The following is a 25,338-nucleotide window of genomic DNA, read 5'->3' on the forward strand; positions in this document are numbered from 1 at the left end:
TGCGGTGCCCAGGGCGGGAGGCCACCAGGAGTCGTCCCAGGCGGAGGGTGAGGAGCCCAGGATGAGGACCTCCGTCTTGTCCGAGTTCAGTTTCAGGCGGCTGGTTGTCATCCACTCGGCTACCTCTTTCATCCCTTCGTGCAGGTTGGCTCTGGCGGGGTCGTTGGTCAGGGAGAGGATCAGCTGGGTGTCGTCGGCGTAGGAGATTATGCTGAGGTTGTGTTTGCGTACGATGGCCGCGAGGGGGCTCATGTAGACGTTGAAGAGGGTGGGGCTCAGAGAGGATCCTTGGGGGACGCCGCAGATGACTTCGGTGGCCTCTGACTTGTACGGTGGTAGGCGGACTCTCTGTGTTCTTCCGTCGAGGAAGGAGATGATCCATTCCAGTGCCTTCCCCTGGATTCCGGCGTTGTTGAGGCGCTGCACTAGGGTGCGGTGGCAGACCGTGTCGAAAGCCGCGGAGAGGTCTAGGAGGATGAGGGCCGCTGTTTCTCCATTGTCCATCAGGGCTCAGATGTCATCGGTGGCGGCGATGAGGGCGGTCTCGGTGCTGTGATTGGCTCGGAAGCCGGACTGTGAGGGGTCGAGGGATCCGTTCGTCTCGAGGAAGGCGGCCATCTGCTTGTTGACGGTCTTCTCGATGACTTTGGCTGGAAACGGGAGGAGCGAGATGGGGCGGTAATTCTTGAGGTCGGTGGGGTCCGCTGTTGGTTTCTTGAGTAGAGCGCGGAGTTCGGCGTGCTTCCAGCTCTCCGGGAAGATGGTGGTGTCGAAGGATGTGTTGATGATGTCTCGCAGGTGGGGTGCGATGACAGCGTCGGCCTTGTTGAAGACGTGGTGAGGGCAGGGGTCGGTCGGTGATCCGGAGTGGATGGAGTTCATCGTGCGGATGGTGTCTTCGGTGCTGATCGGGGTCCAGGCGTGGAGGGTGGTGGTGGGGGGTGGTTGTTCGGTCATGGTGTGCGTTGGTTGGTTGTTGAAGCTGTTGTGTATGTCCGCGATCTTGTTGTGGAAGTATGGAGCGAGGGAGTTGCAGAGGTCTTGCGATGGGGTGATGTCGTTGTTTCCTGCGCTGGGGTTGGAAAGCTCTTTCACGATGTTGAAGAGTTCCTTGCAGTTGTGTGCGTTGTTGTCCAACCGGTCCTTGAATGCTGTTTTCTTGGCGGCGCGGATCAGCTGGTGGTGTTTCCGGGTGGCGAGTTTGAAGGAGGTCCTGTTGTCCGGTGTCGGTTCCATTTTCCAGACTTTCTCGAGGGCTCGGCAGTTCTTCCTGGAGCTCTTGAGTTCGTCGGTGAACCATGGGGCCTTCTTGCTGCCGGGTCTGCTAGGTGGGGTCCTCAGCGGGGCGAGCTCGTCTGCGCAGATGCTGATCCACTTCGTGAGGTTGTCGGCGGCCTGGCTGGGGTCCGCTGAGCTGGCAGGAGGGTGCTGGCTCAGGGAGGTGGCGAGCTGGTCTGCTGTGATCTTGTTCCAGCTTCTGCGGGCGGCCTGTTGCTGGTGTTGGTGGGTCGTCGTTCTCTTGAAGGTGAAGTGGACGCAGCTGTGGTCCGTCCATTGAAGCTCTGTGGCGTGGCTGAAGCCGATGTCTGTGCTGGAAGAGAAGACTGCTTCGAGTGTGTGTCCGGCGCGGTGGGTGGGGGTGGACACCAGTTGCTTGAGTCCCAGGTTGGCGAGGTTGTCGAGCAGGGTGCTGGTGTTGCGGTCGTTGTTCTTCATTCCTTTCAATCCTATTATGCCTACTACACCTTTTGTTCCTTACTCTCCTTCTCACCATGGGGACAATGAGGGGAACACAGGGGAGGATCCACAGCCTGAGTATGATTTTTCACAAGATCCTGACCCACAAAATGAACCATGGGAGGAGCCAACAGACCGTTACAACACCCATCCCATCCATGATGTATCCTCTTACCCAACAAAGCCGTCACCTACTGATGACACCATTGTCTTCAACCAACTAACAGGGCAGCGCAGTACCACAATTTAGACATGCATAATGACCCCGTAGAAGATGACTTCTTATTTGACACCTTCCCTACTTCAGAAAAGAGTGTTGGAACACTTCCTATGTTAAAGGGAGTGTTAAAACACGCACCTGACATATTTAAAGATACAGCCAGGGCACGAGTCATCAATTCCAGGATTGAGAAGAAGTATAGAGCAGCCCCTTCAGACCCTACCTACATCAGAGGGCAGTTACCATTAGACTCACTGGTAGTGGCTAATGCACGTAAAAGGGCCAACTCACAGACAACGGGGAAGCCCCTCCCCCCGAAAAGGAATCAAAGATACTAGAGTCCTCAGGTAAAAGGGTAGCCGCACAGGCCTCCAATTCATGGAGGATTGCGAATACACAAGCTCTGCTAGCTAGTTACGACAGGGCACACTATGACCAGCTCGAAAGCTTAATGCAATACCTACCTGAGCCTTTTAAAGCACAAGCTGATGACCTCATACAGGAGGGAAAATTCATTACAAACGCCTCCGTCAAATGTACGCTTGACGCCGCCGACACCGCGGCCAGGTCTAATAACACTAGCGTTTTACGACGCCGACATGCATGGCTGCGTACTTCGGGCTTTAAGAACGAGATGCAGTCCACCATTCTTAACCAGCCAGTCAATCAGGACTTTCTATTTGGCCCTGCTGTCGACACCATTTTAGATAAAATGAAGGACACAGAAACCGCGAAGTCAATGGGGGCATTGCAATTTCAGCCACATAGAGGTTCCTTTCGACGCTCCTCATACAGAGCAGCTACACGAGGCAATACTTCACAAACCTCATCTGCATACAAAAGCAACACACAAGGTTCCTTCACCAAAAACTCCAACAGAGGAGGTTATAGGGGCAACAATTATAAGGGAAGAGGACATGGAGGCAATAACACCAGAGCCTCCTCTGCCACAAAACAGTGACTTCATCACGCTGCCTCCAGACCACCTAACACCGGTCTGAGGTAGACTCCAACAGTTCCTACCTGTCTGGCACGCAATTACCACGGACAGGTGGGTGAGAGAAATTATTCAGTATGGTTATTGCCTGGAACTCACTTCTACACCACCAAACATACCACCCAGACACCGTCCTATGTCCAAAGAACACATCACCCTGCTCCAACAAGAGGTGAAATGTATGCTGGAAAAGGAGGTCGTAGAGCCAGTCCCTTTCCAACAGCAAGGGACAGGAGTATACTCCCTATACTTCCTTATTCCCAAGAAGGACGGTTCCCTCAGACCAATATTGGACCTCAGACCCCTAAATCAATACATACTGTGGGAGCACTTCCATATGATCACACTACAGCAAGTGCCCCCGTTGCTAAAACAAGGAGACTTCCTAGCAACACTGGACCTCAAGGATGCATATTTTTACATACCCATCCATCCAGCTCACAGAAAATATCTCAGGTTCACTATACAAGGTCAACACTACCAATTCAAGGTTCTGCCCTTCGGGGTAACCACGGCTCCAATAGTGTTTAGGAAATGCTTAGCGACAGTAGCAGCACATTTCATAAGGCAACACATCCATGTGTTCCCGTATCTAGACGATTGGCTAATACAAGCGAAATCGTACCAACAGTGTGCAAGAGACACGTCTCAAACACTTCAGCTACTACACAGCCTAGGGTTTTCGATAAACTACCCAAAATCGCATCTGCAACCATCCCACACACAACAATATCTGGGAGCCACTATAGATACCTCCGTGGCAAAGGCATACCCAAACTCAGCAAGGATAGCCAGCATGCAGATGCTCATTCGCAAATTTCTGCCACAACACACTGCCAGCTCGAGTCTTCATGCAGCTCATAGGCATGATGGCCTCCTGCATATTCATTGTCCCCCATGCCAGACTTCAAATGCGTCCATTGCAAGAATGCCTAGCACGGCAATGGAACCAGGCTCGAGGACAACTAAAAGACCTAGTGTTGGTAGACAGTCGCGCTCACAACTCTCTGCATTGGTGGAACCCACCAAACCTTTCCAAGGGCGACTGTTCCAAGAGCCGGTTCCACAACTAGTACTAACAGCGGACGCATCACTGACAAGCTGGGGAGCCCATCTCCTTCAATACACAGTACAAGGGCTCTGGACAACCAAACAAAAGAAACTGCATATCAACCAACAAGAGTTGGTAGCGATATTCCTAGCCCTAAAAGCATTCCAAAAATACTTGTACAGCAAGACTGTGTTGATCCGGACGGACAACATGACCGCAATGTACTATATCCAGAAAAAGGGAGGAACACACTCTCCACAGCTTCCCACCTGGCACAGAGCATATGGAAGTGGGCAATTCCGAAAAACATTTTTCTCCTAGCAGAACACCTTCTAGGGAAAGACAATCAAATAGCAGACCTGCTCAGCAGGCACAGCCAACAACTACACGAATGGGAGATTCACCCCCAAGTTCTTCAGCCATTCTTTAAACAGTGGGGTCACCCAGAGAGAGACCTGTTTGCCACAAAAGAAAACTCAAAATGCCAGTACTTTGCCGCAAGGTTCCCACATCCGTTTCACAGGGCAATGCGATATGAATGAACTGGTCAGGCAGATTTAAGTACTCTTTTCCCCCAGCACCGCTGATTCCGCTGGTGGCACGCAAACTGCGGCAACAGTCACTCACACTAATCCTAGTTGCTCCCACATGGGCGAGACAACCATGGTAAACAACGTTCCTGGAGCTTTCAGTAGTTCCTCATCAAAGACTGTGCCTCGCACCCCATCTTCTAACGCGGAACCATGGAGAAATCAAATACTCAGATCCCAATCAGATGAACCTAGCGATCTGGCTCCTGAAGTCTTAGAGTTTGGATACCTTAACTTGCCTCCAGACTGCATGAAAATCATTAGGGAAACAATACGATCAACTACACGAGCGTGCTATGCAGCTAAATGGAAGAGATTTGTTATTTACTGCAACAATAACCAAATCAACCCATTAGATGCTTCCATTCAAAACATTATATGTTACCTGCTGCATCTACAAAGATGCAACTTAGCATACTCTTCGATAAGACTACACCTCGCTGCTATAGCAGCATACTTTCAAAACAGGCAACACCTTTCACTGTTTAGAGTACCAGCAATCAAAGCCTTTATGGAGGGTCTTAAAAGGGTGATCCCTCCAAGACACCCTCCTTCCCCAGTCTCGAATCTAAATATAGTACTTATCAGACTTATGGAACCTCCCTTCAAACCTCTACACTCATGCGAACTGCAATTCTTAACGTGGAAGGTAGCATTCTTGATTGCCATTACCTCACTCAGACGAGTTAGCTAATTACAAGCACTAACAATTCAAGAACCTTTCATGCAAGTACATGCCAACAGGGTGGTTCTTAGAACAAACCCTAAGTTCATGCCGAGGGTCGTACCCAATTTCCTTATTAATCAATCAATAGAACTGCCAGTATTCTTTCAAAATCCACAGTCAGTAGCTGAGAGCCCTACACACACTATATGTCAAAAGAGCTCTGCTTTATTATGTGGACAGAACAAAATCATTTAGAAAGAATTATTTGTTGCTTTTTCACCACAACATTAAGGAAATCCAATATCAAAGTCCGCAATAGCCAGATGGATAGTTAAATGCATTCAGATATGCTATCAAAAGGCCAAACACACTTTAACCGTCCCCCCAAGAGCACACTCTACAAGGAAAATGGGGGCATCCATGGCTTTCCTAGGGAATATTCCTCTTGAAGACATTTGTAAGGCAGCCACATGGACCACCATACACACTTTCACAAAACACTACTGTGTATACGTGCAAGCAAAACAGCAAGCTGCTGTAGGCCAGGCTGTCCTCAAAACTCTTTTTCAAACTGCTACAACTTCCACAGGTAACCACCGCTGGAGGAGATACTGCTATACAGTCTATGCACAGATATGAATTCAGCAGCCCACATGCCTCGAACGGAATATGCTACTTACCAGTATGCATCTGTTCTTGGCATGTAGGGCTGCTTACATTCATATCGCCAGTCCTCCTCCCCATTACCCGGCTGCCGCATTTTCTTTGGCATGGCTATCTCTTACTTTACTATCTCCATCTCTGCCACAATGGCGAAAAACAATCTGAGGATGGAGAAGATGCTCATGCGCACTATAGTCCAGGGGAGGAGTCACCTATCTTGTGATACTTCGAAGACTCTTCCAAGACAACAAAGTGCAATCATCCAGACCCAACACTAGGCGGCGATCTATGCACAGATATGAATGTCAGCAGCCCAACATGCCAAGAACAGATGCATACTGGTAAGTAGCATATTCCTACCCAAATGTCCTGGTGCCAAATGGGCCTCAGGGCAGGAGGTTGCCTTTTCCAGGTCTGAGGGAAGCCGGGAACCGAATATCAAAGGCGGCAGGGGCTTTAAAGTCCCTGGCCTTGGTATGCCGATTCACTAGCTATCCTACTGGGGGAGGTGTAAAAAGGCACTTTTCGGACCTCAGAGTGTGGGCTCTCACCTTCAGGTAATCGTAAACATGTCTGTGTTGGCAGTGAGGTTGATACCATTCAGCCAGTACATCAAGAGGCTGATTGGATATCAGGGGCACCTCTAAGTTGACCTCTGGGTGCTTGTTTTTCTAAATCCACTACAGGCATCAGTATGGATTTATGAAGACCATGTGTCTGATACCATAAATTTCAGTAAAGCCATCATGTAGCTGAGGAACTCGTAATGATCAGTGCCCAATATCTATACTTAAGATGGCTTCCCTGCTCACTTACAATGTCTAGCAATTGAACTAGACAGCACAGGGGCATATCTGCTCACGCTAATTTGTCCTTACAGGTAATATAATGCACCTTGCCTTCGGACTCTTAAGAGCTGCTGTAGGGGTGACAGCAGTACCAGTGGGCAAAATATTGGGGGTGACATTGTCAAAAAGGGCATTTTCCTACACCTTCCAGTGGAGGTCTTATATCATCCTGGTAGGAAGCCACATTGGATGTTGGCCCAAATGGCAGCCTTCAAAGAGTAAGCCTCCTTTGAATGTCAAATGGTGAACCCACCAGAGAGCAGCTACACGTTGGTCAGGTAGACAGGTTGGCGTCAGGTAAACACTGAACAAACCTCTTTTTCCATGGGGGTATAGCCCACAGGTAAACATATCTCACGGGCGGGCTGCTGAGCTCGACACCCTAAGAGAGGGGCCCGACTTCTTGGGAGTGAGCAGAATACAGCACTCTGGGAAAGCTGGGTGCCATACTTCAAAGGAAGTTGTAATCAGAAAGCGACCTTCCCTGAAGGCACTTCCTGGGCATAAGAGGGGCTCCCCTGGCACCCAGAACTCCGATCTCAATTGCCAGGAGAAATGGTCCACAGGAGAACTGCCCTTCTGAACCTGGAACTGGCAGAGAAGAGCCTGCACTGAAGTTGGAGTGGACCTGCTGCTCATTGGGCTAGAGAAGGAAATTACTGTTCCTGCTGTGTCCTACTTGTGTAGAAATCGTCCTCCCGAGCCCAGCTAGAAGCAGAGACTCCAAGAATCAGTTGGCTGACTTGCTGTTCACTGCTCAGGGCTGCAAAAGCTGAAGACCCTGTTCAGGTGAGCTGATAGACTAGATTGCCACTGTGCCGCCTAAGAGACCAGAACCAGACACTCAAAAGGTGGGCCTGAGTGACCCGGAGAGTCGTGGGAGTGCTGTGGTCGCCCACAAGGAGAGTTATCATCAAAAGAAGGAATCTACTGAATCTTCTGTGCCGGGCGACGGGACTTATGCTGATTCCGAGAGGACTTTGAGGCATGTTGACCCCTGTGGCCTGAATTATCTCATCAGCACCGAGCAGTAGCGCCAGGAAGATTCCCATTAACTGTAAAGTATCTTCAGCATCCTTAAGTATTTTCAGCTTCCTGTATCCCTTGCATCAGGACCATTTCATAGAAGTCAGTGGCAAGTGGCCATTGGCGCTGGAAGTGGACTGAAGACTGCTTTCCTTGAAGAGGAAACTGTTTATTCAGCCCTTACTGGTCCTCTTGACTGACTCCATGTCGGAGTTGGTCATCCAAAGTAACTCTTTAACTAAACCCATACCAACTTGCAAAAGTTTTAAAACATTTTTATTTAAAGGTTGTGTCCAATTCTTTAAACTTGCCAGTGCTTGTTTGCGGTTAAGTAAAATGTCCTGATTTATTATTTTCTTGTAAAATCCATATCTCTGAAACCTTCCGGTGGATCTTTTTCATTTTGGTGTCCATTTATTCATAAAAATATAATCTATTTTTATAAATTGGTGTTGGATTTCTTGTGTTGAGTTTCTTGCTTCTTTAATTGTTGTGATGCTGTTTAAATGCTTTACTCTTGTTGTTCCTTTGTGTAAGCCTGACTGCTCAGAGCCACATCTACCGACAGTTGGACTAAGGTTTGCCAAACGAAACCTGGGTGGTCCTAAAGGTAAAAAGGTGTTGGTACTAAAAACGTTAACTTGTTATCCACTTAGGGGTTTATTGGCCTTTCATTTAACTTCTATTGGTTCAAATGTACTTTTCTGTAATTCATACTATTACTGATACGCTCTTCAAATAAATCTATCCAAACGATCACATGTCAATGTTTTTCCCCTTTTTCCCTCTGCAAAATCATTTATTCCGCTAAACCAATCACCACATCTTGGCTTGGATTCCCATGTGCCATCATTAGACCAGGACAATTTTGGCATGGAGCCATTTTGGAGTGGACGTTTCCCCAATGTGCTTTACAGGTCCCATGAGGGTCAGTCTTGGCTTTTATTCTCTTATTTCAGTGTCCCTCTACTTCTGATCATGCCTGCAGACCCTACCTGTACACTCACTGACCCACAAGTTTACTGTGTAGATAAAGTCTGCAATTTTCGGAGTCCTTGTGGGTGCTCTGCTGAGTGAGAGTGCTAAAGCTCCCTTCTCTCATACATTACGCTTTATGTCCCATTTTCATAGGGAAATCAGTTGCCTACATGTCCTATCCGGCCGAGATGAAGCGTGCAATGGAGCAGGATGCACAGATGCAAAATGCAGCAGCAAGTTCAGTGTCACCATACCGACTTTCTCCAAGGGAAGTTAGCAAAGTCTCACCACAGCCTGATATGGGTGCTGTTCGTTACAGCGCACCACCAGGTAAATACTCAGTTCTCGTTTGATCTTATATAGGGCTGTTTAAATTGTATTTTAAATGATCCCATTTTGAAAAAATATACAGCTGGTTGACACATGTTTTTGGCTTAGTTTTTAGAATTTTTCTTCCATCTCAGACCGACCATGACTGTGACTCATTATCAGTTAGTAGCTGTTTGGTGCTCTTAATGAGATTCATCTGAGGATCACTCTTAATGAGATTCATTTGTGGATCACTAACTTAACACGAAAACTAAATGGCACTGCTGGTATTGAAACTGCAGATTAGCCTACCTGTTTTAATTGTGATTTAATTTGGTGATATAGATTTGTTGTTCAGTGTTTGAAGATTGCTCAGGTGTAAGAGAATACTTGCAGGGAATGTCTTCCCAGCATTACATTACTGTGATATTCCAAATCATGGACATACTGATCTCATGACTAGTACCTTTATAAGGTCTGCGCACTCCAAGGTTGGGTGTTCTTTATTCTTTATAAAACATGTTGTTTTGCCCTTGACAATCCAAAATATCTGCGGTCCCGTCCCATCATTTTTGGTTCATATCAGAACTTAAATGCACGCTTTTGGGGTCTGTCTTGGGTTTGTGAATGAACTGCTAGCAGAGATTATGAACAACATCCTTCGTAATGTAATGCCCTAAGTTATTGCTATATGGATCTGATAGAGACATCTTGCTGCAGAATCCTTAACCTAAAATTTCTCCTAGGCGCCAGTATGGATCAGGAGATTTTTCAGCAGAACCTCGGTGCGCAGTGGGACGGCATCGTACAGCTCGGTAGTGATGTCTATGGATATGACGTCGGTGGAGTCATATAAATTCCCTCCGTCGCGCAGACGCCAGTTTTCTTCTTTTCCGTGCTGAAACGCAGATCCAGGAGAAACGATTCCTCAGGCCTCTTTTTGTTTTTTGGTCTTCTCGAAACCTTTTGTATCTGGAACAGTGTGCCAATACCTTCGGGCTTTAAAACGTGCGATACCTGTACACGGCATATGTCGGATCCACATACCATTTGTATACAGTGCTTGGGTGAGCACCACAACTCCGAGGAGTGCGACGTCTGTAAGAGTCTGAAGCCCAAGTCATTACAGGAAGGTCGCATGAAGTTGCTATCTGTGAGGCTGTCTCGTTCGGAGTCCAAGCGGCTTCGATCTCCATCCCGCTCTGGGCCTCCTGCTCAGAGCTTGCCGCGGAGCCTTCCTGTGGCCGTCGATCATCAAAATCGCATTGGAAGGGAACGAAGTCACGGAGACCTTCGGCCTCGTGAAGCCGTGACGCTGGTGACAGTTTCTCCCGGTCATTACCGGAAGCAGTTGCGCACGAGTCGACCTACAGTTCTCTTCCAGGGGATCCTCATCAATAGTCATAAGCACTGAATATTCCCGCCCATGTGCGGGACCCCGGAAACAATATAAAAATATATATGTAAAAAACACATATATTTCGCTCCACATATATGTATGTACATATATTATTTTTCTCACACCAATGCAGCTCCATAACTGAGGCTAAAACAATGGAAACACATATACATGCACTGCAATTAGTAAGGAAGCAAAAGAAAAACACATTAGGTCAAATAACCTTTGAACTTTGTGTTTTAATGAGTAGACCACTCATAAATCCTGAAAATTGCTTGTAAATAGACATTGTTAGCCCTCAGGCTGCATTGCAAAACAATAGCATAGAAAATGAAACCATTTTCAACAAAAAACTGGCACCGTGCCTTTAAGGCAGCCATGACCCCAGGCTTCCCATCATGCCTCAGGGGTGACAGTTAGGTCAGTTGTTCTTTCCGGCTCCTTCAGTCAGGACCCTGGTGAAACAGCTCCCTTTCTTTTTGGCTTTTTGTCAAAAAAATATTCTTGTTACTTAGGATGTTTTGCTTTCACTCGACGTCTTTTAGACCTAGGGTGTTATTGCTACCTTTTTTAGGCTTAAAAAAGGTGATTTTTCTGTCAGAGATGCCTTCCCTCTTTGACAAATGCCCTTCATGTGGAAGGAAGATGGCCAAGACTGACACTCATTCAGTGTGTATCCTGTGCCTACCAGACTCTCATTCCTCGAAAACCTGTGAACATTGCCAGGTTTAACATCCAGAACTCTGAAAGAACGTGAGAGAATTCGTGTTTTTGGGCTTTCTGCGAGAGGAAGATCTCCCAAGAAGCAGAAAAGTCGGAAGGCGCGGTCGACGTCGAAAGAAGCCCCGACTGGTTCACATTCGGCGTCGAGATTGGCGTCGGAGAAACAGTCGACGGCGACGAAGAAGATGTCTTCAGCGTCAACATCCAAGGTACCTCCGCTACAGACAGCGTCGAGGGATAGGTCACTGTCGAAGCGGAAGAGTTCGACGGCGAGCCACCTGACGTCGAAGCAGCATCGTCATGCTGTGACGTCGAGGCATTCTCCGTCGACGCCTGGCCACCGGCGTTCGGCGTCGAGTCATCCTCAGTCGACGACTAGTCATGGTCGTTCGGCGTCAAAGGAGCCTCTGTCGACACATCGTCGATCGCCGTCGAAGCAGCCCATGTCGACGCCCAATCAATGGCGTTCAACGTCGAGGCAGCCTCCGTCGCATTCGGACAAGCGGCATTCTGCCTCAAGGCACACCCCGTCGCCGACTGAGCACCGGCGATCGGCGTCGAAGCAGCCTCCGTCGTCGTCGAGCAGACAACCTTCAACGGCGAGATGCTCTATGCCGAAGGACAGTCCTCGCCACCCGAGGTAGGCGTCGAGGAAACCACGGTCGACGTCGAGAGAGCATCTATCTGCTCGGCGTCGATACAGCCACCATCGATGGATCAGCGGAGATCCAGGGAACGGAGCGTTTCGCAGCCAGTGAACATCTCTCCTGCAAGGTCACAGGAGAGGTCGCCTTTGAAGCAGGTGATGCAGGAAAAAGAGGGTGAACCATTGGACCAGTCTCAAGTCCTAAGGCCTCAATTGGGTTCTCCAGGTTCAGCATAGGCTGCGGAGATGGGACAATGTCCAGTACAGGATCCTCCTGCCAAGAGAAGGAGGGTCGCAGAAGAGAGATCTCGGTCGAGGTCTTCCTCTAGATCTCTAATGAGCCTATCCTCATCCTCCTCAGCATCTTGAAGTGGCAGATCCTCGGGTGGACAAAACAGCGATCCGGATAGGGAGAGGTCCAAGTCCCCTACAAGGTCGCAACAGGATCAAGCGGATCATCCTCCACGGTCACGTTCACCAGTGAATGATCCCACCCACAAATCTCCTCCTGTTCGTCTTTCCCCAAGGTGGTATAGACCCCTTCTCCACTGGGCCAAGGACAAGGAGACGGCAGATCGGCTGAGGGCGTATCGAGACCAGGCTCCCCGCCGCAAGGAACGGTCTCGTTCTAGGCACTCAAGTAAGAGACGATCTCGTCACAGAGAGCGATCTCATTCTAGAACGCGCTCAAGTAGAAGATCTAGGTCCAGGAGGACCCGTAGCTCTTCAAGTTCTTCGAGGACCCGATCTCAAAGGGATTACTCTCCGACCCTGACAAATAGTCCACGCTCGAGGATATCTCCAACTGAGGATATTTTCTCGTTCCAAGACATCTTGGGCAGGGGAGCCCTGAAGCTAGGAGTGCCTATGACAGCTCCGCAGATCAAGACGACGGTCATATTTGAAACCCTGCAGCACAGAACGACACCCAAACCTTTGTTGCTGTTGGTCCCGGGTATAATGGACTCAGTGAATGAAGTCTTCCTGACTCCGGCAACGGTGAAGTCCGTCCCAGCGAGGATTCTCAAGAAGTATCGTCCTCCTGATGAGGATCCTCTGTTCCTCAAGTCCGATCCCCCGCCTGATTCAGTAATCATTGCGGCGGCTAGAAAGTCCAATGCGGTAGCTTCCTCATCCACGGTACCGCCAGATAAGGACAGCAAGGTGCAAGACTCATGGGGGAGAAGAGTTTGTAACACCTCAGCTTCTTTCCTCAAGGTCTCCAATGCGGAAGCGCTGCTCGGCAGATATGATAGATCTCTGTGGGACTCACTTCAGAGGTTTTCTGCAAAACTTCCTCAGGAAGATAGAAAGGACTTTGAGGAGGTTCTGATGGAGGGCAGTCAAGTCTCCAATCAGATTATAGGAGCGGCGGCAGATGGGGCAACGCTGGCTGCGCATGGTTATGCGCATGGAATCACAGCGAGGAGATCCTCATGGTTGCGCCTTACAGCATTGAAACCCGAGTCTCAAGCCAGAATTCTAAATCTTCCTTTTTCGGGCACGTCTCTCTTTGGTGCGAGTGCTGATGAGGAGATGCAGCGGATGAAGACTGAGCTAGACACCCTCAAAGCCGTGGGGCTTGAAAAGAAAAAGGAATTCCGGAAGAAGTTCCGTTCGGACAACAAGGGCTCTTCGAAGCAGAGGGTTCAAACCCCTCACTGGCAGAAGGGCCAGAACCAGCAAGGCCAACAAAAGTCGCAATACAAAGGCAAGCGCAATTCCAAAGGAAATGGAAATCAGCGACAAGGCAACAACTTCAATAAATCTCAGCAGAAGCAATGAGTCTTCACTTCCCCCAGCGCCGTTGTCCACTCCAGTGGGGGGAAGCATTGCGCATCACAGGACAGAGTGGCAGACCATTACAAAAGATCAATGGGTGTTGTCTACGCTGCAGAATGGGTACTGTCTTCGTTTCCATCGTCTACCTCCACCCGTTCCTCCGATGTCAACGTCAAGCCACCAGCTACAACTGTTAAAGAAAGAAGTAGCGACACTCCTCGAGAAATCAGCCATCGAGAGGGTGCCAGTGGCTCAAAGGGGGAAAGGAGTATACTCGAGGTATTTTCTGGTCAGAAAAAAGGGCCAGAAAGCGGAATACAGGCCTATTCTGGACTTGAGAACACTCAATCTACATGTACGAAAAGAAAAATTTCGCATGTTGGCGCTTTACCAAATATATCCACATCTCAGAAAGGGGGATTGGATGTGTTCGGTGGACCTTCAAGACGCATATTTTCATGTCCCGATACGAGCAGATCACAGAAGATTCCTTCGATTTCGGGTGGGGACCACTCACTACCAGTTCAAAGTCCTTCCGTTTGGGCTGAAGTCGGCCCCCAGAGTGTTCACGAAGTGTGTCGCAGTGGTGGCGGCAGCTCTACGCCGCAGGGGAGTCTTCGTATACCCATACTTAGACGATTGGCTGTTGAAAGGTCCAACTCCAGACAATGGAAGGAATCAATTCCAGACATGCATAGAACTTTGTCAACGTCTAGGCCTGCATGTCAACTACAAGAAGTCGGTCTCCCATCCCACTCAGAAGATTCACTTCCTAGGAGCTCTGCTAGACTCCGAGGTAGGAAAAGTGTTTCCTTCGGAGGAGAGACAGTTTTCAATAGCACTCAAGTGCCAGCAAGTTCTTCGCAACAGGACTCAGAAAGTGCGAAAGATAGCCTCCCTCTTAGGATCGATTGCTTCCTGCATATTCTTGGTACCGAACGCCAGACTTCGGATGCGTCCTCTTCAGCAGGATCTGGAGGACAAATGGGACCAGCAATCAGATCGCTGGGACGATCAGATCACTTTGTCGGAGGTAGCACGATCTTCCATCCCGTGGTGGACGAAGAAGCAGAACATGCAAGTGGGAGTTCTTTTCCATCAATCTCCTCCTACACAAACGATCATCACAGACGCATCATTGCAAGGCTGGGGCGCGCACATGGGCCCTCTTCAGGTGCAGGGTCTGTGGTCGTCCAAAGAAAGCACCTACCACATCAACTTGCTGGAGTTGAGAGCAGTCCACCTGGCCCTCAAAGCGTTCCTTCCCTCGCTTCAGAAGGTGGTTCTAGTACAAACGGATAACACCACCACTATGTACTATTTAAACAAGCAGGGAGGAACCCGCTCAAGGACTCTGTCACTAGAAGCTCAGGGCATCTGGCATTGGCTTCTGGCTCACAAGTTGTCTGTTCAAGCAGTCCACCTCCCAGGAGAGCAGAACGTGAGGGCGGACGCACTAAGTCGGCACTTCGAAGACAGAGAAGACTGGGTTCTCAACGACGAAGTGCTAGAAGACGTTTTCCAGTCTTGGGGTCGTCCTTCCATAGATCTCTTCGCGGACGACGTAAACAGCAAATGCCCAAGCTTCGCCTCAAGGTTCTATCGACCAGGAACGAGGGGGAATGCTCTTTTGATCGATTGGTATGGGGAATTTGTGTACGCCTTTCCACCCCTTCCTCTGATCCCGAAGGTGGTGAGCAAGCTGAGCCACTCGTGCACAACAATGATCCTGATTGACCCCGACTGGCCGAGGCAATGGTGGTACACGGACCTACTTCACCTGTCAGTGTCTCCTCACAAGAGGCTTCCATGCAGGCCGGACCTGTTATCGAAGATGAACGGGAGGATTCACCATCCCAACCTTCCGTCACTGAACTTGGCAGCATGGCTCCTGAGGTCATTCAGTACGGCCATCTAGGACTGCCACAAGACTGCATGTCCATTCTGAAGGAAGCACGACGTCCTTCCACGAGACATTCTTACGCATGCAAGTGGAAGAGGTTCTATATGTGGTGCGTGCAGAATGGTCATATTCCTGTGAAGAGTCGGGAAGAAGCAGTTCTTCCATACTTGTTGTACCTTGCTAAAGCAGGTTTGAAGTTTAACTCCATTAAGGTGCATTTAGCCGCTATAACTGCTTATAGGCGATCACCTTCACAAACCTCTTTTTTCCAGTTGCCAGCAGTAAAAGATTTCCTGCAAGGTCTGAAAAAAGTGTACCCTCCTGTACGGCCTCCTTCTCCTCCCTGGGAGCTGAACCTAGTACTATCAAAGTTGATGGGCCCACCTTTTGAGCCCATTCATAAAGCTACTTTACAGCATATTTCCTGGAAAGCGGCTTTTTTGGTAGCGATTACGTCAGCCCGTAGGGTGAGCGAAATTCAGGCCCTATGTACTAAGGAACCGTATACAGTTTTTCATTTGAACAGAGTGGTGCTCAGAACGCACCCTTCTTTCCTGCCGAAAGTGGTGTCCGATTTTCATGTCAATCAGTCTATCTCTTTACCCACTTTCTTTCCTAATCCCTCTACTCCAGCTGAGAGGGCGTTACACTCTTTGGACCTGAAAAGGGTTTTAAAGTTCTATCTGGACAGGTCCAAGTCTATTCGACATTCTGATCAATTGTTTGTTAACTACGGATCGATCAGAACTGGCCATGCAGCATCGAAACGTTCCATTTCCAGGTGGATCGTTTCGTGTATCAAACTTGCTTACCAATTGGCGCAGAAACCTCTGGGGGTTTACTCCTAAAGCGCATTCCACTAGAGGTAGAGCGGCCACGGCGGCTTACCTACATGATGTGCCCATGTCTGAGATTTGTAAGGCGGCGACCTGGAGGTCTGTCCATACGTTTACCAGACATTACTGTCTAGATTCTGACACGAGAGCAGATACCCAGGTGTGCCAGGCCTCCCTGAGGAATCTGTTTAACAGCTGAGTTATTTGGCTGTTATGGCTTGGTTGGGCCATGTACTTCTCATTTACCTGCAGGTGGTTGATGGGCTCGCTATTCTATTCAGTGCTTATGACTATTGATGATGATCCCCTGGAAGAGAAGGATAAGTTACTTACCTGTAATCCTAGTTCTCTTCCAGGGGTATCCTCATCAAAGTCATAAGCAACCCACCCGCCTCCCCAGGTAAATGAGATTTGGTACTAGTTCAATCTTGTGGTTGAGCCCTGTCTTCAGGGTTATGCAAAGAACAACTGACCTAACTGTCACCCCTGAGGCATGATGGGAAGCCTGGGGTCATGGCTGCCTTAAAGGCACGGTGCCAGTTTTTTGTTGAAAATGGTTTCATTTTCTATGCTATTGTTTTGCAATGCAGCCGGAGGGCTAACAATGTCTATTTACAAGCAATTTTCAGGATTTATGAGTGGTCTACTCATTAAAACACAAAGTTCAAAGGTTATTTGACCTAATGTGTTTTTCTTTTGCTTCCTTACTAATTGCAGTGCATGTATATGTGTTTACATTGTTTTAGCCTCAGTTATGGAGCTGCATTGGTGTGAGAAAAATAATATATGTACATACATATATGTGGAGCGAGATATATGTGTTTTTTACATATATATTTTTATATTGTTTCCGGGGTCCCGCACATGGGCGGGAATATTCAGTGCTTATGACTTTGATGAGGATACCCCTGGAAGAGAACTAGGATTACAGGTAAGTAACTTATCCTTTTCCACAATATCCTGTTGAAGGGGCAACTATGGCCCAAATGGAAGTATATGTTTGAGGCATATGAGCTGCAGAGTGTACACTAAGCATTAGATCGCCACCTGGTGTTGGGCTCGGATGATTGCAGGTTGTTGTCTTCCTGGAAGAAGTCTTTGTAGTCACGAGATAGGTGACTCCTCCCTTGGACAATACTGCGCATGGTCATCGACTCCATCCTCAGATTGTTTTTTTCCGCCACTGAGTTCGGATGAAAGTTCTCCGTTCAGGCTAGAAAAACTTTTCCAGCAACTTTGAAGCGTAAAAACTTTATAAAAACAATATCGACATCGAATAGACTACTTTCGACACCATCAACTACATTCCGGTCCGTCGATGCGGTCCGTTGGGCCTATCGGCGCCGTAGGGCCTACGCCTCATGGACAGAACTCCATTCAAGAGATACCCGGTATGTCGAGCAAAATTCCCTCATAGCGACCACCACGAGGTCTGCAACCTCTGTCTATCACCGGAACACGACGAGTCGACCTGCACAGCTTGTGCATTCTTCTGGTCGAAGAAGACCATTCGGGATTGGAGGGCACATCGTCATGAGGTCATGAGATGAGGAGAACGGCCCCAGCACCTGAGGCTATCTTCGAGGAGGAGATCTTTGAAGAAGACATCTCCGAGGGCGAGGCTCCACTCGAAGACATCTCCGAGGACGAGGCTCCACTCACCACCGGGTAAGACTCGCCGGATCTCCAGATCATATCAGAGGCAGAGGACTCAGATGACTCGATTCCATCTTGTCAACCTGTGAGTACTCTTGCCCCTGCACGACAGACACTGCCCAAGCCAAAGACAACGATCAGCACTCTGCCCATGGGGCCCAGTCGAGACCGAAATATCCCCTCGGACGCCCCTCCCTCGGGCTCGGCTCCGAGGAAAACGACTACGCCTTCCGGTGCCTCGACACCGACCAAGCCACACTTGCTAATTCCACCTGTTCCATCGACACCGAAGCACATGCATCCTTCGACACCGAAGGATTCTTCGGCACCGAAGGCAAAACACCCTTCGGTGCCCAAAGGCAAAGATCCTTCCGCACCCAAATCTAAAGATGCACCGGTGCCGAAGCCAAAAACTGTACCGGATCTGCAAAAAGCTCCGCTCTGAAACCTTCCAGTTCCAAGAATAAGGATGGAAAGCCAGCGTCCGACGCCTCAAAGCCAACGAGACCTGCTTCCACTCCAAAAACTCCAACCTCGGTACCAAAGACTCCAAGGCAAGATTCAGAGACACCTAAACCCTCTAAGAAGCCTACCAAGCCAAAACCACCTTCGGCACCGAAAAATTTGCCTCCTACAGCAAAATACACAAAACAACCCCTTTCGGCACCGAAAAAATCGACACCGAAGAAGGTTGTAGAGGAAGAAGAACTGTTTAACCAGATCCTAAACAAAAGGTCTATATCAATCCAAAAACTGGACATGTGGAAGCTATTCCTCACAAAAAGAGACCAGCAGACACACCACTTCTACCTGTGGTTCCTGCAAAAAAGAAGGATTGTGCAACTTCGCCAATACACCCTTCCTCTCCTTTACCTTCTTCCTCCCCTATCCCTCCTTACTTTTCACCATGAGTTTCTCCTGTTCAATCTCTTGCATCATCACACCACACTGATGATGAGTATGATATAGGTGGGGGGATAACACAACAGACCCACACACATACCCTGTAGATGAAGGTATCAACCCAGATACATATCCTACAGATGAGGATATATATGAGTACCCAGCAAACAATGTGCCTGACATTCCTGATCCTCAGTCCTGCCCAACGAAACATTCCCCTCCAGAAGATAGCATTGGGTTTAATCACCTCTTAAATAGAGCTGCCCTTTACCACGGGATTACAATGCACTCTGATGCCGTTGAGGAGGATTTTTTATTACACACATTTGAGCAGTCACAAAGGTCTACACAAATATTACCCATGATCAAAGGAGTCATTAAACATGCTCCGGAAATATTTAAAGACCCTGTGCGTTGTAGAGTGTTAAATCCAAGAATAGAAAAGAAATATAGACCAGCACCATCTGATCCAGTCTATATTAAGGGACATCTGCTACTAGACTCCCTAGTAGTGTCCAACGCACGGAAAAGAGCTATTGATGCGTCAGGTAAACTGATTGCTGCGCAGGCTACAAATATATGGCGCATAGTAAATACACAAGCCCTGCTCTCACGCTATGACAGGGCTCACTACGACCGATTAGAAAAACTGTTAGAGCACCTCCCAGATCAATACAAAGATCAGGCAACAGAGCTCATACAAGAAGGCAAATTAATATCCAATGCCTCAATTAAATGTGCACTAGATGTAGCTGTTACAGCATCCAGAGCAGTCAATACTAGTGTTGTACTCAGACGACATGCGTGGCTACGCATTTCAGGGTTTAAGACGGAGGTGCAGACTACCATCTTGAACCAGCCCTTCAATCAAAACCAATTGTTTGGGCCGGAAGTAGACACTACACTAGAAAAAATGAAAAAAGACACAGCTAAGTCTATGGGAGCATTACAATCCACACAGACTAGAAGTTCTTTTCGCCGCTCCTTTTATAGAGGAGGCTCTAAGCAAACCGGTGCAGATACATCATCTTTCAAAACGCACACACAGACCTTCTCTAACAAAGGCTACTTTAGAGGAGGATACAGGGGCAATAATAATAAGGGAAGAGGTAGAGGTAACAACAACAACCGCTCCTCTTCCACTCCCAAACAGTGACTTCCCTCTGCTTCCCCTACAGCATTCCACTCCTGTGGGGGGCAGATTATCACAGTTCCTACCTGTCTGGAACTCCATCACCACAGACAGGTGGGTGAGACAGATTATCCAACATGGCTACTACCTAGAACTCACAGCAACCCCCCCAAACATACCACCCAGGCAGCGTCTACAGACCATTTGACTCTGCTTCAACAGGAAGTTCTAGCGCTTCTACAAAATGATGCTCTTCAATTAGTTCCTTTAGAAGAACAGGGAACAGGAGTTTACTCCCTGTACTTTCTAATCCCCAAGAAGGACGGGACACTACGGCCAATTCTCGCCCTCAGGCCCCTCAACCATTACATACAATAAGATCATTTTCACATGATCACTCTGCAACAAGTACTCCCACTACTACAACAAGGCGATTTTCTTTCAACACTAGACCTAAAGGACACCTACTTTCCCATTCCTATACATCCTGCTCACAGAAAATATTTAAGGTTTGTCATACAAGGACAGCACTATCAGTTAAAAGTCCTTCCATTCGGGGTCACAACAGCACCACGAGGGTTCACAAAGTGCTTAGCAGTAGTAGCGGCACATCTAAGAAGACAACAGATACATGTCTTTCCTTACCTCGACGATTAGCTCATAAAAGTAAAATCATTCAGTCAATGTGTCCAGCACACAAATCAAACGTTGCATAACTTGGGGTTCACAATAAACTACACCAAGTCGCACCTGCAGCCTTCGCATGTGCATCAGTATCTAGGAGCTACCATTTACACATCTACAGCTCTAGCGTGTCCCAGTCCAGCCAGGATACAGAGCATTCAGACCTCAGTCTCCATCTTTCAACACCAGCAGTTTCTCCAAACCAGAGTGTTCATGAGACTAATAGGCATGATGGCATCTTGCATCTTCATAGTTTCACATGCAAGACTGCAAATGCGCCCGTTACTCGAATGTCTAGCACAACAGTGGAATCAGGCTCAAGGTCAGCTCACAGACCTGGTGTTGGTAGACAGCCGTACATATCGCTCTCTGCAATGGTGGAACACCAAAAACTTGACAAGAGGGCGGCCGTTCTATAGCCTGTTCCAAAGATAGTGCTCTCAACAGACACATCCCTCACAGGATGGGGAGCCCATCTCTTACAGTATACCACACAAGGCCAATGGAACAACCAACAAAGACTGTTCCATATCAACCATCTAGAGCTGCTAGCAATTTTCCTAGCACTCAAAACGTTTCAATTGCAAGTACAAAACAAAGCTGTCTTAATCCGACGGACAGTATGACAGCCATGTACTATATACAAAAACAGGGGGGGGGAGAAACACTCTGCAACTGTCCCAGATCACGCAGAACATTTGGAGATGGGCCATTCCTCAAAACATACACCTGACAGTAGAACACCTTCCAGGAATTCACAATCACGTAGGAGATCTGTTGAGTCAACAGTCACAACAGATTCACGAATGGGAAATACATCCACAAGTTCTTCAACCATTCTTCTAAATGTGGGGGCATCCACAGATAGATCTGTTTGCCACCCACGAAAATGCAAAATGCCCAACCTTCGCCGCCAGGTTTCCACACCCACGGTCAGAAGGGAATGCGATATGGATGAACTGGTCAGGCAGATTTGCGTACGCTTTTCCGCCTCTCCCACTCATTCCACTAGTAGTGCGCAAACTCAGACAACAGTCTCTCAAGCTAATACTAGTAGCTCCCACGTGGGCACGTCAACCGTGGTTCACCACACTACTAGATCTCTCAATTGTTCCACATCAGAAGTTACAGCTCACACCCTCCCTTTTAACACAGAAATATGGAGAAATAAGACACCCAGAACCAAGGCAACTGAATTTGGCGATCTGGCTTCTGAAGTCTTAGAGTTTGGTTACTTAAACCTACCACCAGACTGTATGAACATCATTAAGGAAGCTAGAAAACCCACTACCAGAGCGTGTAATGCCTCTCTGCTCACCTGAGGCTCAGCCGGGTGTATGTTTATCTGCTAACTCTGTTGGTTCTGTGCACCAGAGGCGGAAAGCCGGGTGAAAAGCTATCTGCTGCATTTTTAATACTTAGGTTTTGAAATGTTCTTTTTGTTTGCGCCGTGTAATTATATTTTTAAATCCCATTGCCGACTCACTCCGCATTGACCCCTCAAGCCCTGTAACAGCCTGCTCTTCCGAGTACTCTCAGCCGACTAAGTGCTGCGCTCGGAGACGCTGCAACGAACTACAAGTCCCAGCGCTCCAGCGCTGCTGACGGGACTACAAGAGAAAAGGGCCACTTCTCCGCGCAGCGGACGCGTGCAGCGGGCGCGCCGCTGTCGTGCCGAAGTCAAGCCAAAGTCCGGCCTGTCAGCGCCCGTGGCCAGAGATCCTGCCGGATTTGGCTCTTCACCCACCATCTTCTAAGGTAGGGAGGTTCTAATTATGTTAAGATCTAACCATTGTGCATTCTCGCATACCATCCCATTCGACCTTGAGACTTCATGTACCCATGTACGCCCTGTAGCCATGGACAGGAAGCTGGTAATATTGTGAATCTATGTTCTCTCCTAAAGGTCCCTGCTCGACCCGTCCTTAATAGGAAAGTGTTAAATCTTAAGGCGGGTCTGATTAACTGTTGCTCCTTGGTGAAACATTCCCTAGATATAGCCCAGAGCCTGATGGACAATAAGTGGGATCTTCTGTTTCTGACGGAAACTTGGTTGGGGTTGAATCTAACCCAGCCCTGTGTCTGGCTATTCCCTCTGGCTATAACATCATGTGTGCCAACAGGCAGAGCGGTAGTCATGGTAGAGGAGTGGCCATAATATATAGGTCACAATGGACCATCTCTTCTTATCCTTTTGTCCAAATTGAATTGATAGAGGCATTACCTTTTTGTATTAAATTGATGCCCAATATCCCATGTTCAGGTCTATTAGTATATCGTCCTCCAAAATCTAAGGCAACTTTTCTATCTGCTCTTTTAGATTTTGTGCTCCAAGCCAGCTCTCGCTATGCTAACTTGCTTGGCGATTTTAACCTCCACGCGGAGGATGCCTCCGATATTTCCAGTTCTAATTTTCTTTCCACCCTATCTGATGGTGTATTAATCCAACTGGTCTTCCCACCCATAAGGCTGGACATACACATGATCTCATCTGCTCCAATCTAGGGAACATCTCCATTAGCGAGCCTTACCCAGTGATCTGGTCGGGCCATTTTTTCTTTCCTTTTTCAATTTTATTATTTCATCAAGACAGACCAAGACTATTGGCCAAAACGGTTGGTCGCAACTGGAGTAAGATCTCCCCCGACAGTCTAGCTGAGTACCTTCCAACTGTCGCTCCTATGGATGCATCAGACTTGGATTCTCGTTTGACTAATTTTAACAGCTGGATCTCCTCTGCGATTGATTCCTTAGCCCCTTTAAGGCCTATCAAAACCTTTCGAGCTGCCCCGTCCTCACCCTGGTATTCTGACTAACTCCGCAAGTGTAAATCTGCTTGTAAACTCCTGGAGGGTCGATGGAGACATTCTTACTCCCTAGACAATAAACAAAAATACAAAACAGCCCTTAAGGAATACAGGAAGAAGATAATCAATCATAAAAAAATCTTCCTGGAGGAGAAAATCAACAGAGCACAAGGCTCCACCAGGGAAATTTTTAACACAGTAAGAACCTTCACTGACCCTTTGGCCCTTAAGTGTCAACTCCCAGTATCACAGTCCTTCTGTAATAGTCTTTCTGACTATTTTGAGAAAAAAAATTGCAACCATCTATGAGTCCTTCCCCCGTAGCATAAGCTTGGGAACTGACGAAAAATTGCCGGACCACTCTATATCTGTTCCTGTTTTTTCGGAATTTGAGGAGATTACATTAGACCGCTCCCTGACAGAACTTTTAAAATGTAGATCAGGCTCTCCAACGGATCCCTGGCAGGCCAAACAATACAAAGCACTGGCCCATCTTCTCAATCCCATATTAAATGGCATTTGGAATGACTCCCTTAGGACAGGCATATTTCCAGATTCATGGAAACATGCCCAATTAGTTCCTATTCTCAAAAAAGCCAACACAGACCCAGACGATCCGGCTAACTATAGGCCTATTTCCTTATTGCCTGCCCCAGCCAAGGTTCTTGAAAAACTGGCTCATCAACAACTAGCAGGCTTTATCGAAACCCATGGCCTTTTCCATGATTCTCAACATGGATTTAGAGCTGGCCACAGCACCGAATCTGCCCTAATAGAGATGGCGGATTCCGTGCGATGGAAACTGGACGGGGGCTCAAGAGCGGTGTTGGTGCTGCTTGATCTTTCGGCAGCATTCGACACCGTCTCTCACCCCGTCCTGCTTGATCGCCTCCGGTCTAAAGGCATTCAAGGCAAGGCCTTGGACTGGCTGTCCTCTTTTTTTATCCAACCGAACACAGGCGGTGTTCACCCCACCTTATACTTCTGAAATCTGTCCGTTAAAGTGGGGTGTCCCCAAGGGCTCATCATTAAGCCCCCTATTGTTCAATGTTTACTCCTCCTCCCTGGCCGAGCTTATTGCTCAGTCAGGAATCAAAGCCACCTCATATGCTGATGATATTCAGCTTTTGTTTTCATATGATACTCCAACTCAGACTACCTTTGATCCTTAGAAATCCTGTCTTTGCAACATCGCCCGCTGGATGGATAATAATTTTCTTCGGCTGAACGCAGGAAAAACTGAGGTTCTCTTTTTCCATCAAGCCTCTCCTCTGGACTCTAACCTCTGGTGGCCACTTGAATTGAGTGCAGCCCCCTTCCCCAAGGAATCAGTAAAAAACCTGGGGGTAAGATGGGACTCCAGCCTATCTTTCAGCAACCAAGTTCAGACAGTGTCTGTTGCCTGTTTTTCAAAAATTAGGATGATCAGAAAATTCATCAATTTCCTCCCCAGCAGCACCAGGAAGATCATTGTTCAGGCACTGATTACATCCCATTTAGATTATGCCAATGGTCTGTACCTTGGACTGACTTCTGGGCTCAGTCATCTGCTACAGACAGTCCAGAACGCAGCCATCCGGCTAGTCAGTGGCATTTCCCTGCGTGAGCATATCTCGCCACATCGCCGCAAGTTACATTGGTTACCTGTTGGCAAGAGAGCGGAATTTAAAGCCCTCACTTTGGCCCATCGTGCTATTAAGGGAAAAGGCTCGGCTTATCTTTCTTCTTGTCTTCGCCCTTATAGCAATGAGAGACACCTTCGCTCTAATTCAAAAAGTCTG

The 25,338-nt window shown here is 48.1% G+C and overlaps 1 protein-coding gene across 15 annotated transcripts in view; it reads left to right on the top strand.

Annotated features, from left to right (window-relative positions):
- Window positions 1-25,338, top strand: part of NCOR1 (nuclear receptor corepressor 1) — a 1,934,049-nt gene that overhangs the window by 1,062,759 nt on the left and 845,952 nt on the right. For 8 of the 15 annotated variants that reach the window (XM_078679968.1, XM_078679976.1, XM_078679969.1 and 5 more), the window contains exons 26-27: window positions 8,656-8,727; window positions 8,931-9,107. In XM_078679968.1, the coding sequence (XP_078536094.1) occupies window positions 8,656-8,727; window positions 8,931-9,107 (249 nt within the window). The remainder of the gene's footprint in view (window positions 1-8,655; window positions 8,728-8,930; window positions 9,108-25,338) is intronic. The other 7 variants (XM_078679971.1, XM_078679972.1, XM_078679977.1 and 4 more) reach the window with 1 other exon arrangement.

Source organism: Lissotriton helveticus, chromosome 3_1 (assembly GCF_964261635.1).
Source record: "Lissotriton helveticus chromosome 3_1, aLisHel1.1, whole genome shotgun sequence".
Taxonomy (NCBI): domain Eukaryota; kingdom Metazoa; phylum Chordata; class Amphibia; order Caudata; family Salamandridae; genus Lissotriton; species Lissotriton helveticus.